At 35.1% G+C, this 16,016-nt stretch overlaps 1 protein-coding gene across 1 annotated transcript; it reads left to right on the plus strand.

Moving 5' to 3' along the window:
• The first annotated feature begins 10,848 nt into the window (after nucleotides 1–10,848).
• On the plus strand, nucleotides 10,849–15,268 carry LOC107489364 (quinolinate synthase, chloroplastic). Its single transcript, XM_016110119.3, has 7 exons — nucleotides 10,849–11,726; nucleotides 12,424–12,708; nucleotides 12,905–13,123; nucleotides 13,260–13,439; nucleotides 13,668–14,180; nucleotides 14,316–14,477; nucleotides 14,832–15,268. Exons 1-7 carry the CDS (start codon nucleotides 10,992–10,994, stop codon nucleotides 14,901–14,903), a joined length of 2,166 nt encoding a protein of 721 aa, XP_015965605.1. The 5' UTR covers nucleotides 10,849–10,991; the 3' UTR covers nucleotides 14,904–15,268.
• The last annotated feature ends 748 nt before the right edge of the window (nucleotides 15,269–16,016 follow it).

Genomic DNA, 16,016 nt, shown 5'->3' on the forward strand with positions numbered 1-16,016 from the left:
CACTAAAAAGGTACCACAAGGAGCTGAGCTCAATTATCAGAAAATTGAGCATGTTGCATATACTTTGATCTTAACATCCCGGAGATTGTGACCCCACTTTCAAACTTACACCATCAAAACCCGAGCTAATCAAACCATGAAGTATATCCTCCAAAAAATGGATATTGTAGTGCAGATGCTACGGTGGGTTGTAGAACTATCCGAATTCGATTTGAAGTACGAAGCTCAGACGGTCATCAAGTTGCAATATATGGCCAACTACCTTACAAAATATACCGATGAGCAAAAAGGATGTTCCACGACTGGAAGGTGGATCATCAAACAAAGATGGTAGAGGGACAAGGATCATCCTTAAGAATGAAGAAGGAACTCAGCAAGAAGAACTCTCATTAAAGTTCGATTTTTCAGCCTCCAACTACCAAGTTGAATATGAAGTCGTGCTTGTCGGCCTTCGAATGGCCAAAGCACTTGGTGCCTTGAAGAGAACAATGTTTAATCAACTCATAAGTAATAACCCAACAAATCAATGGTGATTACCAAACTAAAGATCCTACTATGATGGGGTATTTGGAAAAAATTAGCCAAGTTTTATGAAACAGAGGTCAGGCATATAACCCGAGAGCAGAATGGTCAAGTTGATGCCCTCTCCAAACTAGCCAGTACAAAGCCGGAGACAATAATAAAATCCTGATTCAAGAAATACTATAGCCACCTTCAATATCAAAAGAAGTCAACAAGACAGACATCCTTACAATCTAGGGATGGATAACTCCAAGCGTTGAATATATCAAATTCAACATCCTTCCTCAAGAGTAAAGGGAGGCACGGAGATTAATGAAAGAAGCTCAACACTACACTTTAGTTTGTAATATTCTCTATAAAAGAGGGATCTCAACACCTTTATCAAAGTGCATCCCTACTTCGAATACAAGAGGTTCTAGATGAAACCTATAGTAAAATCTGTGGTATTCATCTTGGGCAAGTCACCAGCAAAAAGTTGTTACGAGTAGACTTCTATTGACTGATTTTTCAGAGCTCACACAAATGATATAAGCATATGAAAAAAACTCAAACTACCACCGAATAATCTCCCTTTCAACATATATATGGCACAGAAGCCATGATTTCCACCGATATAAATAAAGAAAAACCAAGGGCAACATTCTGCAATAAAGTCGGAGCACACACAAAAAAAGAACTCGGCCTCCTTTTTAGAAATTGGAGAGCAAACTCGGACAAGAAAAGAGGTTTTGAGACAAAGTATGGCTACGAGCAGTGGCGGAGCTTGAACAGAAATTTTAAGGGGACCAATATATAATTTAAAAAATAGAAAATAATATGTTGTATTTTTATTTTAGTTACAAAGAAAAAATGTTAAACCAAACATATTGAAATCGTTTTGGATAATTTATACCAGATAAATAATAATTATTTAAATATTTTTTATATTGATGTTATTTATCATAACATCTTTTAATTTTATTTTTTTGTTTCGGTGATATTGCCAAACTTAAAACTAACTATTTTTAGGATTTCATTTTAAAGAACTAAGATCAAACAAATAATATCAAATTTATTAATTAGTTATGATTATTTGAGTCTTTAAAGGTTATATACTTGTATTGAATCACTTTTTTCATGATTTATTAGAGTAGTGAAACTATCAATAAATGTTGATATTATAGATTATATTATTTTTTTTCTTGAACATTAGCCTTTCTTTTAAAAAAATATAATTCTTTGATTTTTATCATTATATTGTAAAAAAATTAGAATATATAAAATATTAAATATGTAAAAGAAATTATCATTACAATGATAAATATTAAAAATTATAATATAGGCTAATTGATAATTTGAATTTTTTATTGATAAAAAAATCAATTAAGAAAATAGAAAAATATAAATAATATTAAAATAAATCGATAAAAAAATTATGTAATTTTTCAAAGATAATACATGAAATTATAATTGTTTAGAATTTAGCTTGGAAATTAAAAGATTGAAACTTTGAATATTATGACACTAATATTTATTAAATATCTTAATTTTGTATCTAAAAAATTAATAAAACTTAAAATAATATTAAATTAAATTATTGTCAAAAACTAATTATCAAAGTTTATTATAGTCCAATATATCAGCTTTTTTTTTTTCAATTTGTAAAATTTCAATTAGGTAAAAAACCAAAGTCTAAAGCCCATTATACTAAATTTGGCATAAAATGTTACCAAGTGAATGAATTATGTAAGTTTCGAATATACATAAATAAGTTTACTGAAAAGATAGACAGCCAAATTAGCTAAATAATATGTTTGAAGAAGTACTATTTATTTAGAAAAGTATAGGTAGACAATAAAAATACTAAATAATGTGAACAATAGATATATCGGATATTCAATTCACTAGGTGTACGAATGATTATTCTAATATTAAGATTTAGGTGGGTAATTTGGGGGTGTAGTGTATTTTTACTTTATTGGGTCTATTTTAGAGTTTATTGTTCACATTGTTTACAAAAATTATTGTCTACCTAACAAAATCTTACATATTTTTATATAAAATATTTGGGGGTGGGGGCCATCGCCCCCATTGCCCATGAAAAGCTCCGCCCCTAGCTACGGGTACGACAAGACTCGCCACAAAAGACCTCATCCTAATAAGAAATAATATCAGACTATTGAGGTCGGGCGAAGGAAAGTCGACAACAAATTGGATAAGACCCTACAAGATTACTAAAATCTTAGTAAAGGGTTATTACAAAGTGTCCGATCTCAAGGGTGACGAACTGCTCAGGTCATGACATGCCTCCAACATAAGGAGACAATAAAATTTTTCATGGAAATTGATTTTCTACAATTAAAACACACCAATTGAAGCTCAACAAATCGCAAAAATCACAGACCGACCCTATAGAGGTTGCTCGGATAAAGCGACAAGAAACTAATTAGTGGAAAGAAGTTACATATGCAAATTGAAAAAAAATACCTCGAAACAGCTAGGGCCAAATAGGTTAAAAATTTGTGTTTAGAACAAATCGCAAAAGTAACTTAACTAAATATGCCCCTCGAGGCATAAATACGATTTAACAACTTGACCCATACGAGTAACAAATAAATCATACAAAATTCCAAGCCAACGAGCTCATCTCTACAAGTTCCAAAAATAAACGACCTGTATTAAAAACAAGCCGTATAAAATGCAACAAACTTCACAAAAACAAGTTATCCAAAGAAAACTTATTTTAGCATCCACTATAATATAAGGATAACTCGGTTTAAATGAGTTGTGCCAGTCAATCATACTTTCAATGAACTTATATCAAGCACAAGTCATGTCAACCTGAGAGCAAGGCTTTAAAAGTGATTTGTATCAACACAAATCATTAAAGCAAATCATTAAAAAGTGATTTATATCAAAATAAATTACTAAAGCAAAATTGAAACAACTCGATATAAAATACGTTGTAAAAAATAAAAACGAGTTGGAAAGAATCCTTCAACCAAACAACTTGTAAAGAAACGAGTTGGAAAGGAAAGAAAGGATTGTAAATATTTTGAAAAAAATTGAAACGTTAAAACAATCCTCCAATTAAAATAGTTCGGGTAAAAACGAGTTGTATCATACACAAGGATGACAACCTTGTAAAAACTAGAAAGGGCATGGAATAAACATATAATCTCTTTACCTAAGGCGCCAATTTATGCTTGACAAAGCGCAAAAATCATGATCCGACTTTTTTTATGGTCGCTCAGAAAAAGCGACGAGGTTCAAATTGATGACCAATGGTTATAATACGGCTTGATAATTCAAAACAACTCAAGCTGATGAGTTGAACGAAATCGAGTAAAAAATTACCATATGATCTAAGCGATTTGTATTAAAAGTTGTATAAAATTCTATCACTCTAGAAACAACTCAATTTTAATGAGTTAAACAAATCATTGAAAGAGTTCATTAAAAAATTCTACTCGCTTGATTTGTCGAGTCCGACTTCATAAAGCTCGACCTCGAGCAGGTGCACAATGGATAAAGCAATGAAGTCTGATGGCTATAAAGATGATTTGATACTTTAAAAGGACTCAAAGTAAACAAGTTGTAAAATAAATTGTGAAGTCCTAAAAATAGCTCAGATTTAAACGAGTTGTATAAAATTAGATCAAGGAATAGTCACATTTTAATTAAAAAAATTTGAAATGAAAAAAATTGTAAAACCTTAAACTACTCGCATCGAACGAGCAAGATGAGGTTATGCTCAGAAATAGTTACGAGTTTTGAAATAAGCGATTTGTACCAAAAATAAAGTCGTGCAACAAATTTACAAAACAGCTCGGTATAAAACGAGTTGTACAAAATCAGAATAAGTTTTAGAAAGGTGATTTCTATTAAAACAAGTCATGCATCCTCAAAACAACTTGAACAGAATGAGTTGTACGAAACTAGGACAAGAAATATTTTTTGGTTAAGTAAGATGTGCTAAAACTAATCATACAGAGCCTATAAGCCTTAAACAACTCGGAAAGAACGAGTTGTACAAATCAGTTCTAGAAAAAAAAACTTAGCAACAAGTCATATAAGGAGAGTAAGTCGAACAGAACATAAAAATGACTAGTAATATCATGTTACAAAACAACAAAGTAACAACTATACTACAACAAAATGATAGCGTAAGAAAAAAGTACACAAAAAGCTACGGAGTAACGTTACGAAAACGTTACATCATTCAAATCATGTTGAGTCGACCTCTTTGGCTTCAGACCTTAAAACTACTAAACAACTTCTCCACATCTCAACATTTTGACTTGGTCATTGATAAGAGAGAATTATGTCAATTCAGAATTTAGATAAAATAGAATTTCTTCTGTTGTAAGTATAGTCCAAACCGGAAATGGATCCTCTCAATCAAATTTTGATATTTCTAATACAAATTAACCGAGAGTAATTAAAATTCGGGTCATCTTTCCTAGGAGTTGCAATAAAATGTTCTTTTGTTAGCTATGGGGGAAGAAACCTCTTGACAAGTAATTGAGAGCTAAGGCTACTTATCCTAGCCATTGACCACAAACACATGATGATTATGAAGAGTTAATCTTACTTAGTCAACCTTACATCGAAGATAAGTCAAATAGGCATAGTTAATTTCAATCCCTAAGTCCTAGTCAACACTATTAATGGGTCAATTAAAGTCAAGGAAAACCAAATCAACTAACTACTCTAATATATCAAACAAGAATGGACATCAATGACTCAAGGGTCACCAAAGTCATCAATTTCAAGCCAAGAGTGAAGAAAAACTAAGTGAAAACTAAACCAAGCATTTTATCAAATATTTGGTGTGCATGAAAATAAAATCAAATTAAATTGCATTAAAAATAAAGTCTAACAACCAAAAGCAAGAAAATAATAATGAAAACTCAAGAAAGCATTAAATGAACATAAAACATAAATTGCATTAAATGGAAATTAAAATAACAAAAGTGTTCAAAAACATAGAAAATAGCCAAAATGAGAACTTAACAAGATAAACAAAGGAAATTAAGACAGTAGAACAAAGAAAGGTAGAAAAAACTAGATGAAAACAAGAATTAAAAAGAGAAATTACAAAGAAATTAAACTAAAAAACCTAGGTTCTAGAGAGAAGGGGGAGTTTCTCTCTCTAGAAAATGACCTACAAGATGCTAAACTAACCATAATTTCTCCCCCTTTAACATGGAAAGAGGACCTCTTTGATATAGCACTCAATCAGCTTTAAAAGGTCTAAAACTCGGCTTTGGAGGCCCAGAAATCGCCCCCAGCGATTTGCAAAAAATGAGTCACGTGCTGGGACTTGTGCTTACGCACAGGTGTGTGCGTACGCACACTTGCTGATTTTTTTATTGAGTGTACGCACAAGGAGTTGTGCGTACGCACAGATGGCTGAGTGGTTCTTGTGCGTACACATAGTAGGTTATGCGTACGCACACGCCAGTGTGTGCTTCTCCATTAATTTCTTCATGTTTTTTCTCCAATTCCATGCTTTTCTTCCACTCTTATCAAGCCATTCCAACCTATTACACTTGAAATTACTCATCAAAACCATCAAGGCATCAAATAGGATGAAAGTGGGATAAAATTAATTAAATTAAGCACAAATTAGCATGTTTTTCACAATTGGACATAATTCATAGAGAAAACACAAAAGCATGCTATTTAGGTGAATAAATGTGGGTTTATATGATGAAATCCACTTAAATCAAACCAAAATATATCGTCAAATATGGATTCATCAGTCATCTAATTGCTTGAATCCGACTTTGTAAAGCACGACCTCGAGTAAAGGCACTGTTCATACCCTGTCCCAAAACACAAAAGCTAGGCCTAATAAGGATGAAAAGGCCACCTAAGAGGGTGGTCTCTACCACATACCTGACCTCTTTACAAAGGTTAGACATGATGAAAAGGGTTAGCTTATGCTTATCTAAGTAAGTAACTGCCTTCCCGAATCTCTCCAACTATCTCTATCTTTCCTGAAAGATAGATCCTAACAAACTCCCAAAATAAAGGGAACGTTTATCCACCAACAAAGGTGGAACTACTAAAAAAGGTAATCATCAACTCTACTATAAATACACTGGCACCCTAGGCATAATTTATTTTGTAATCAACTAAAAACCTGTCTAAAGTCATTGCTAATTTAAGTATCGGAGTCTCTTGCAGGTACCACCTCCCACCTCCTCACAAGTAACTCGAAAAGGCGATACATCGGCATGGACAAGTCAGACGTTACCATACAAAGGGATCTAAACCTCACGTTCAGCCCCAAATCAACGTTTCAAATAACTCTCAGAACAAGTATATATGACTGAGATATGAAAAAAAGATACATTAAAATTTGTATTTTATTTATAGAAATATTTTTAGATTAGGAAATGATTTAAACTTAGACGAGGAAGAAAAGATAATATTCTAAAATGTTGCAATACATTTTATGTAGATTAAGAAACTAAAAAACTCATATTTATCTTTATTTCTATTTGATATGATTTATTGTAATCGAATATTGAATTTTATTTTAACTTTTTGTTTAATGTAAGAAATATCTATTTTTTTAAAAAATATATATTTATTTTTTTATTATCTATAAATATCATATGATTATTCTATAAATGAATTTTTTTTCAAAAATGTCTCATATTTTATTTAAATTCTAAACTGAGTTTTTAATTTTTATTGCATTTTATTAAAAAATTATTAAATCAACACAACAACTATGTTATATTTATAAAAAATTAGTTATTAAAATTAACTATATATAAAACCCAACAAAAAAAAGTAAATAATTTCACATCATTGGAAACACACACACACATATATATATATTATAAATAGAGAAAGTTTATGGAATCAGTACTTTTATTAAAATTTAGCCTAACAAAAAAGTAAATAATTTCACATCATTAAATATAATCTCACATCATTAAAAATACTAATAATAACTATAAATTACAAAATATGCTGAACTGATACTCCTCGCTATAAATATATAGCGGTTGATTATGGTTAGTAGAATTAAACCCTAAAGTGGTCCCTGAGATTCACAAAATACACCTATTTAGTCACTGACTTCCCAATTGCACTAATTATGTCCTCCAAATTGCAAAAAATGCATCAAGTTGGTCCCTCTCGAATTTTTCATTCATATAGTCAACGTTGAAAACAAGGAGAACTGGAAATGGTTTTTGAAGTTACTCCACGATTATTTAGGAGACTATAAGACTAACGAGTGGTGTTTCATTTCTGATATACAGAAGGTAATTGGTTATATATTGTACATGAATGATTCTATGTTGTAAATGAATGGTTCTATGTTCTAAATGAATGATTCTATGTTGTAGACAAAATGTATATCTGTTTATTGTATAAATTAGTTGCAATGAATGATTCTATGTCTTAATTTGTATGAATAATGCTAACTTCTTGATTTCATGAGATTAGCATAGATGGTATAGGTAGTTTGGTTTCTGTTATATCTTTCTATTATATGCAAGGGTTGATTTAGGCTGTGGAGGAGGTCATGCCATAGGTCCACCATCGTTTCTGTGTATGACACATGTGGCGAAATTTCAACAAACAATGGAAGAATCTTGAGTTGAGGAGACTCCTTTGCGATGCTGCAAGGTCAACCACCTTCCAAGATTTTATTGGCAACATGGACAAGATCAAGAGAGTCAGTGAGGAAGCATGGACATACCTTAACAAGTGGCCTAGGAATTCATGAACGAAGTCTCAATTTAGCCACAAGCCAAAGCTGGATAATATATGCAACAACACATTGTAAGGTCTTCAACGCAAGGATCAAAGAGGCTAGGAGCAAGCCAATCATCACACTACTTGAAGAGGTAAGATGTTCATTATGAGGTCCATTGCAAAGAACAAGATAAAGTTGAACAACCACGTCAGAAAACTTCCTCCAGTTATTCAGAGCTAGTTAGAAAAGGTTAGGAAAGAGTCAAAGAACTGGGTTCCAATATAGACCGGGGATGAAAACTATAAAAAGTTTGAGGTCCATGGACTCCCAACAAACATGGTTGTCGATCTAGGAAAAAGACTTTGCACCTGCCAATTCTGGATATTAACAGGTAATTTTTGTTACATTTACAATATCTTTATTTTTAAAATAGGTGTTTTTACTTGAACTATTACCTGACATGGTTTGGATTTGAACTGTCTTTTGATTGGTGTACTGTAGGCATCCCCTGTGTTCATGCCTGTGCTGCTCTTGCACGGGTCAACAAGAGACTAGAGGATTTCTGTCACCCCTTGGTCACAATGGATTCATACAAGAAGACCTATGAACATTACATCAATCCTTTTCCGGGACAATCCATGTGGTAAAAATCAATCTACAATCAGCCGCAAGCTCCTAATATCAAACGAAAATCAGGAAAACTCACAACCAAAAGAAGAATGGACGCTGATGAGAGTACTAGTGTAAATAAGAAACCCAAGCAAACTGTTACTCTAAAGAGACAGCTGAAGCCATTCACATGCACATATTATGGTGTAAAGGGCCACACCAAGAGAGGATGTAAACATAAGAGAGCTGATGAGCTTGCTACTGCTCTTGCAGCTGCAATAGTTGCTGTGGCAGCTTCCAAGGCCAAAGCTACTCTTACTGAGAGTACACCTGCAGCTGAAGTAAGCAACACTGCCACTCCGGGACCACAAGCAGCTGACATTCCTTCTGGTGTAGGTGTTACAAACACTCTTCCACCACCAGTGGCTGCACCACAAGGTGAAGATGTTGAATTATCCCAACCAAGCTATGGTGGAACACAAGATGAGGTATAAAATATCCCAAAACATTTGTTGTTTACTTCCTACTCATAACTCCCCTTTTCACACTAACTCATACTAATTTTGATGGTTAACTCAGGCACCACCACCAACAACAAAAAGGCCACATAAATTACCAACCAAACAGAGGGACTCACCACAGCTAGTAACTACTTATATTGATCCCATGCAAGGAGCAAGTGCAGCCACATCTTCAAAGTTGACAAATTTTATGAAGTTTGTTCCAACACCACAGTTCAAGGCACCAAGGAAGAAAAACACTTGATATTGGATGTTCTAGCTGCTGATTTCAGAATATATATGGGATTTGGGCATTGGTTGTTTTTTTTTTGAGTATTTTGTCTTGTTTCATAATTGGTGGCTGTATCATTTTGTTTATCCTTATGTGGTCATTTGATAGTGTGTTATATTGACAATGTCTTGTTTATAATCAACAACTACTATTATCAATTTACCTCTTCTGTTCATTCAGTTTGGATTCCATTTTTGTAAAATCTATCTACAAAGAACACACCAATAAACTAAAGAGTTCCCATACATTCATTAACATATGCTTTCAAAAATAGTTCTTACATTTTTACTATCACAACTAAAACAACAACTAACAGGGAAAAAAACAGCGATCCTAACATTTGTATCATATATTTCTGGGTCCCTAACTCAGCCTCCAAATTGCCAATCCTCAAAGCAAGACTGACGCTCACTTCTTCATTATTGTATGCCGCAATGTCTTTCAAATTTCCTTTATCATTTTCTACAATGTTTGTCCATCGAAAGAATCCACACCATCTTCTTCTACTACTCTGTGAACACGAAATTTAACAGTTACCATCAAAATACTCAACAACAAATCTTCAAGAAACACTCACGTTGTAATTCGGGCATCCAAAGAAGGTTTATTTGGGTGGGTTTCCGCTACAGACCATCGGAGCACAGGACGTTTCCCACACCCACACCGCTCTGGTACTCGCGAGGTTCTACTCTGACTTGGCCTCCTTATCGTTGATCGCATAGAACTTCCCTCTCCTTCATCTGCACGTCCAACCATCATCCAACTAGCAGAGCAACGGCTACGAGAATGAGCAGGGAAGAAGAAAAAGATGAAGAAGATGATGGAGAGGAAGAAGTGGTACGCTACTTCTGAGTTAGGGTTTAAAAAGGGATCTGGAATGAAATTGGGTCATAGACTTTTAATTGTCACATCATGTAACCGTTAGACACTCCAGTGTGACAATAATTCGCTACGTCACTCTTGTCCGCAAAACATATGAACGAAAAATTTAAAAGGGACTAACTTGATGTATTTTTTACAATTTGAAAAACGTAATTAGTGCAATTAAAAAATCAAAATTTAAATCGGTGTATTTTGTGAATTTCAGGACTACTTTAGGATTTAACTATGGTTAGTAGTTAATAAATGAATGAATGAATGAATTCCCATAAGAATATGATATTTGGAATTTCATTACCATGTTGACATTACAATACTCCGAATTTTCCAACTTTTTCCCTTTTCCTTTTTTTTAAATCTGAATGTAATTTGATGTCATTTTGTTTGGAAAATTGCACCTACTATTATAGACCTCCAGTTGCCCCTCCAATTAGATCCAATTCCATTTCCGTTCACCTCCGCAAAACCCGAACACCGCCCTCTCATGGATGCTCCTGCAGCCATGGTCATCAACACAACAACCACACCTTTCCCTGCCACTCCCTCGTTCTTCTCAAAGTCCAGACCCGTTTTCACCCTCCGCCAAGTCCACAAACGCAACATACCCTTCTCCAAACCAATCAAATGCACCCACCAAAACCCCTCCAAACCCAACTCTCTCTCATGCTCCGCCTTAATTTCCTTCTCCCCCTCGGAAACTGCCCAGCTCCTCCCTTCCAAGCTCCGCCACCTCTCCCGCGAGTTCCAATCCCTGGCGGAGCCCGTTGAGCGAGTAAAGCGGCTGCTGCACTACGCTGGGCTCATGCCGCAGATGGATGATTCGGAGCGGGTGGATCGTAACCGGGTGATGGGCTGCACGGCCCGGGTCTGGGTGGAGGTGAGATTGGACGATGAAGGGAAGGTGAGGATGGCGGCGGACAGCGACTCTGAGGTCACGCGGGGGTACTGCGCGTGTCTGGTTTGGGCCATGAATGGGTCGGAGCCGGAGGAGGTACTGAAGGTGAAGACGGAGGATTTGTTGGGCCTGAACGTTGGCCTGGGGAGTTCAGGGACCGGAAGGTCAAGGGTGAACACGTGGCACAACGTGCTTGTGAGCATGCAGAAGAGGACGAAGCAGTTGGTTGCTGAGAAAGAAGGAAAGGAATCCTTTGAGCCTTTTCCTTCTTTAGTTGTTTCCGCAGATGGACTCTTTCCGAAAGGGACCTACGCCCAGGCTCAGGTTAGCACTATCTTGCCGTTTTCTGTTACTGCTCCCTAATTTGATTTTCTGACCAATTTGTTCGATCGACAAAGTGGTCTTCCACCATTCAAATAACTGGCTTAAGCGGTTTCTGTTATTGGTAAACGGCACGTGATATAATGAGCAGGTAAAACGTTTATAGAGCTGTTTAGATCAATTCCTCGAATGGTTAGGAATTTTCAAATTCTGGAGTATGGCTTTATCCCTAATCGAACAAATGATGAAGGACAAAAAAGGGGCATTTTCTCTTGATTTTATTGGGTTAGTTGCACAAAATTAACCAGAATGGATAGTAATTTTGTGGAATGTTTTGTTTGTCAAACAGTTTTGTCGAAAGTTCCCATTTTTTTGCTCCTTTTCTGAAAGGTCATTGTATCCAAATTTGTCGAAGCATTTCATCGATGAAGGTCCCATGTAATCTAATCAACGAGATTTTAAGAGAAAAAGAGAAAACAGGATACCTTTACATCACATAATAATGGCTGCTTCCTCAAAATTGAAAATTCCATATCCCAAATCCATGTAACAGAGAGTGAAAAGGAACTAACTATGAAAAGGGTTTTGCAATGGCCTTATTGGGACTAACCTTTAACTATTTAAATAACACTTATTATATCTCTTAATAATATTGGCATCATATTATTAAACTCCTAATTTCCTTCTAGCTTTCCTTCAGGCCAAATACCTGTTCCCGAATGAGTCACAAGTCAATGAACTAGTTAAAGTGCTAAAGGAGAAGAAAATTGGCGTGGTTGCACATTTTTACATGGATCCTGAAGTGCAGGGCATCCTAACTGCTGCTCAGAAGCAGTGGCCACATATCTATATATCTGATTCTCTGGTAATGGCAGATACAGCGGTCAAAATGGCAAAAGCCGGATGCCAATTCATAACAGTATTAGGTGTGGATTTTATGTCCGAAAATGTTCGAGCCATCCTTGATCAAGCTGGTTATAATGAGGTATGCCTTTCTCTGCCTACTTATCTTTGAACATTTGCCAATTGCCATCAGCAGGCATAATACATGATTGATAGGCGAAGCATGTGTAGGAGCCGCTGATTGCTACAAAATTTTCCCTTATGACATGAATTGAATGCGGTGGTAAACTTCAATGTTCATGTTAGATCGTCCTTACTATTTGTCTAATTATATGCAGGTTGGTGTCTATAGGATGTCAAATGAGCGTATCGGCTGCTCTCTGGCTGATGCTGCAGCTACTCCTATATATATGGAGTATCTTCAGGCAGCTTCTAACTCTGCTCCTTCTTTGCATGTTATATACATTAACACCAAGTTAGAGACAAAGGCATATGCGCATGAGCTTGTACCAACAATAACCTGTACTTCATCAAATGTTGTCCAAACTATTCTACAGGTTGGTCAGATGCAAATTTACCTTTGGCTTGGTAATGGTCATGTCGATGCATCATGTGATGAGCACCAGGCCACTTAAGTCCCTTAAGATTTTTTTTCCTTCTTAAATTGACATTTTGGTCTCCCCTTTGGCACAGGCATTTGCTCAAGTGCCGGATTTGAGTGTATGGTATGGGCCTGATTCATACATGGGTGCAAATATCAAAGAATTGTTCCTGCAGATGACACACATGACTGATGAAGAGATTGCAGCAATACATCCTGAGCATAGTCTTGACTCTATTAGATCATTACTTCCACGACTTCACTATTTTCAGGTAAATAAGATGTTTTATCTTCCCTGTCCAAAAAAGAAAAGAAAAGAAAAAAGATGTTTTATCCTTGTAGGCACAATTGCTAGGGATAGAGAGTGACAATGCAAAGCCATTAGAAAAGATTTGGATAAGGGTTTCATTGTAGATGCCGTTTATAATAAAATATTGTGAAGCTAGTACTATCAATCTATAGCTCATTCATGACCAAATACTCTTTTCTCTTGGTGTCAGGATGGAACATGCATTGTTCACCATTTATTTGGCCATGAGGTTGTAGAGAAGATAAAGGAAATGTATTGTGATGCATTCCTTACTGCTCATCTTGAGGTACCTGGAGAGATGTTTTCATTGGCAATGGAAGCGAAACGAAGGGGAATGGGTGTAGTAGGCTCCACCCAGAACATATTAGATTTCATAAAAGACAGGGTTCAAGAATCATTGGATAGAAACATCGATGATCATCTTCAATTTGTTCTTGGGACAGAATCAGGGATGATAACTTCAATTGTTGCTGCCGTCCGTAGTTTGTTGGATCCTACAAAGTCCTCTTCACAGGGATCAAAAGTTACCGTTGAAATTGTCTTTCCAGTTTCATCGGACTCAATCTCAAGCACATCATCAAATTTGCCTTCAAGTCCTCATTCTGTTCAATTGGGTGATATCACACTTCCTGTTGTACCAGGAGTGGCTAGTGGAGAGGGTTGTTCCATTCATGGTGGCTGTGCATCTTGTCCATACATGAAGGTATAATTTGTCGCGCAGTTTAGACGAATCAATGAGCAATGCCTTGTGATTTGTCACTGGACTACAACTACAAGTAATTAAGTCCTCCAAATTTTATTCTTTTAAGATGTTGCTTAATTGCTTGTTTAACTCCAGATGAATTCTCTTGACTCGCTTCTGAAAGTTTGCCATCACCTACCGGACAAAGAAAATAAACTCGCTGAGTACAATGCAGAGCGATTTAAGTTGCAGACTCCGAACGGCAAATCAGTGGCAGATGTCGGATGTGAACCAATCTTGCACATGAGGAACTTCCAGGTTAGTTTGGTATAGATTCTTTTATAGGTGCATGCTATGGTGTCTGGTTACAGTGGCTATGTTGACTACCCAATTTTAGTAAAACTTGGTAGTGTTGCTAAAGTCAAAGTAATGTTTTTTTATTATTTAACAACGTTTTTTAATTTGACAAATAAAACTTAGAAAAGTGCTACGAAAATGTAAACAAGTATAACTTTAATTTTAGCAACACTTTCTAAGTGTTGCTAAAGTTTTTTAGCTATTTTAGGCTTGTAGCCACCGTAAACATAGACACCTTGGACTCCACCTCTTTTATATATGCATATTGAAGTGATTTCAATGCGTTGTTATGTTAACTTTTTCATACTTGCACAGGCTGCTAAAAAGCTTCCAGAGAAGTTAGTTGATCAGATTCTTCATCTCCAAGATAATGGAAGGTCGATGTGAACAAGTTTCTTAGGAGAAGGATTTGATGTGGATACAGAAGCATGTGCTGCTGCACTCAAACAAATCAAAGTTGCATTTAAACACATAGATCTGTGCAAGGCCTTTTATTTTATCATGGTAATCGTTAATACAAGCTTACAACCAGATTTTGTTGTATGGTGCTCTTTATTCAATTTTTTAGAATACTATAATATAGTTTGGGATAAGATATAATGAAATATCATTTTTGGCTTATACCCCATTCTTAATAATGTAATAATGTACAGTACCTGGCCCACAGTAATTTTTTCGGGGAGGGGATTCTAATTCTGTTGCAGGAAGATTATATAGAATTATAGATCAAGTTTAACTTGATATATTTATGACATGAGGATTCAACATACATGTTTTTCTTCTGAGTTTGATATGGATAATAAATAATATTATGTACACACTAACAATTGTTCAATGTTGAGTTCATTCCTTTTTCAAATGTCATATCTTCGTCTTCTCCTTCTCTCGGTGTCGCTGCTCTCTTCTCCTAGCGATGCGTTTTCGTCATCTCCTCCCAGCGTCGCCAAAATCGAATTAATGTTCTGTGTCATTTGTAACGAAAATAGTGATATTGAATCTGAGAAATTGACAATTTTTAGTGAAGGTTCTAAGAAATTAGGGTTTTATTTTGAATCTATGCATGTTCTATTTTTTAATTTGATATGAGTTTGTTCTATTTTGTAATTTTGAAGAGGATAATGGCCGGGCTATGTTGATGTTCAAGAGGAGAGATGATACGGTAGTGGTGGTTTAGGTGCTACAGATAGTGAGTGAGGGTGAATGCGTGCGTGAGAGAAGAGAAGAGGGTAGTTTGGGGATTTTATGTAATTATTTAGGGTTTGGGTAATTTTGCTTGCGAAAATCAATTTTTATAGGTACAAAAGATAATTTTTGTCTTCTATGAATAGATATGTCAGCATTTTCAATTTTTATAGGTAAAAATAATAATTTACTCTATTATGTATTTATGTATAAATATATGTGAAATTAACTTATTTTTAATATGTTTTTTGTATTTCAATATATATTTTATAAGAATGATTGATTTGATAGTTAATATAATCGTTAAATAATTCATGC

This window comes from Arachis duranensis, chromosome 1 (genome assembly GCF_000817695.3).
Source record: "Arachis duranensis cultivar V14167 chromosome 1, aradu.V14167.gnm2.J7QH, whole genome shotgun sequence".
NCBI classification, from domain to species: domain Eukaryota; kingdom Viridiplantae; phylum Streptophyta; class Magnoliopsida; order Fabales; family Fabaceae; genus Arachis; species Arachis duranensis.

What these genes read in the sequence shown, in the direction of transcription:
- LOC107489364 (XM_016110119.3), top strand. Translation starts at nt 10,992, where the DNA reads ATGGATGCTCCTGCAGCCATGGTCATCAACACAACAACCACACCTTTC. An exon ending in ATCAAGCTGGTTATAATGAG is followed by an intron (nt 12,709 to 12,904) that starts GTATGCCTTTCT and finishes AATTATATGCAG; the next exon opens with GTTGGTGTCTATAGGATGTC. An exon ending in TTGTCCAAACTATTCTACAG is followed by an intron (nt 13,124 to 13,259) that starts GTTGGTCAGATG and finishes CCTTTGGCACAG; the next exon opens with GCATTTGCTCAAGTGCCGGA.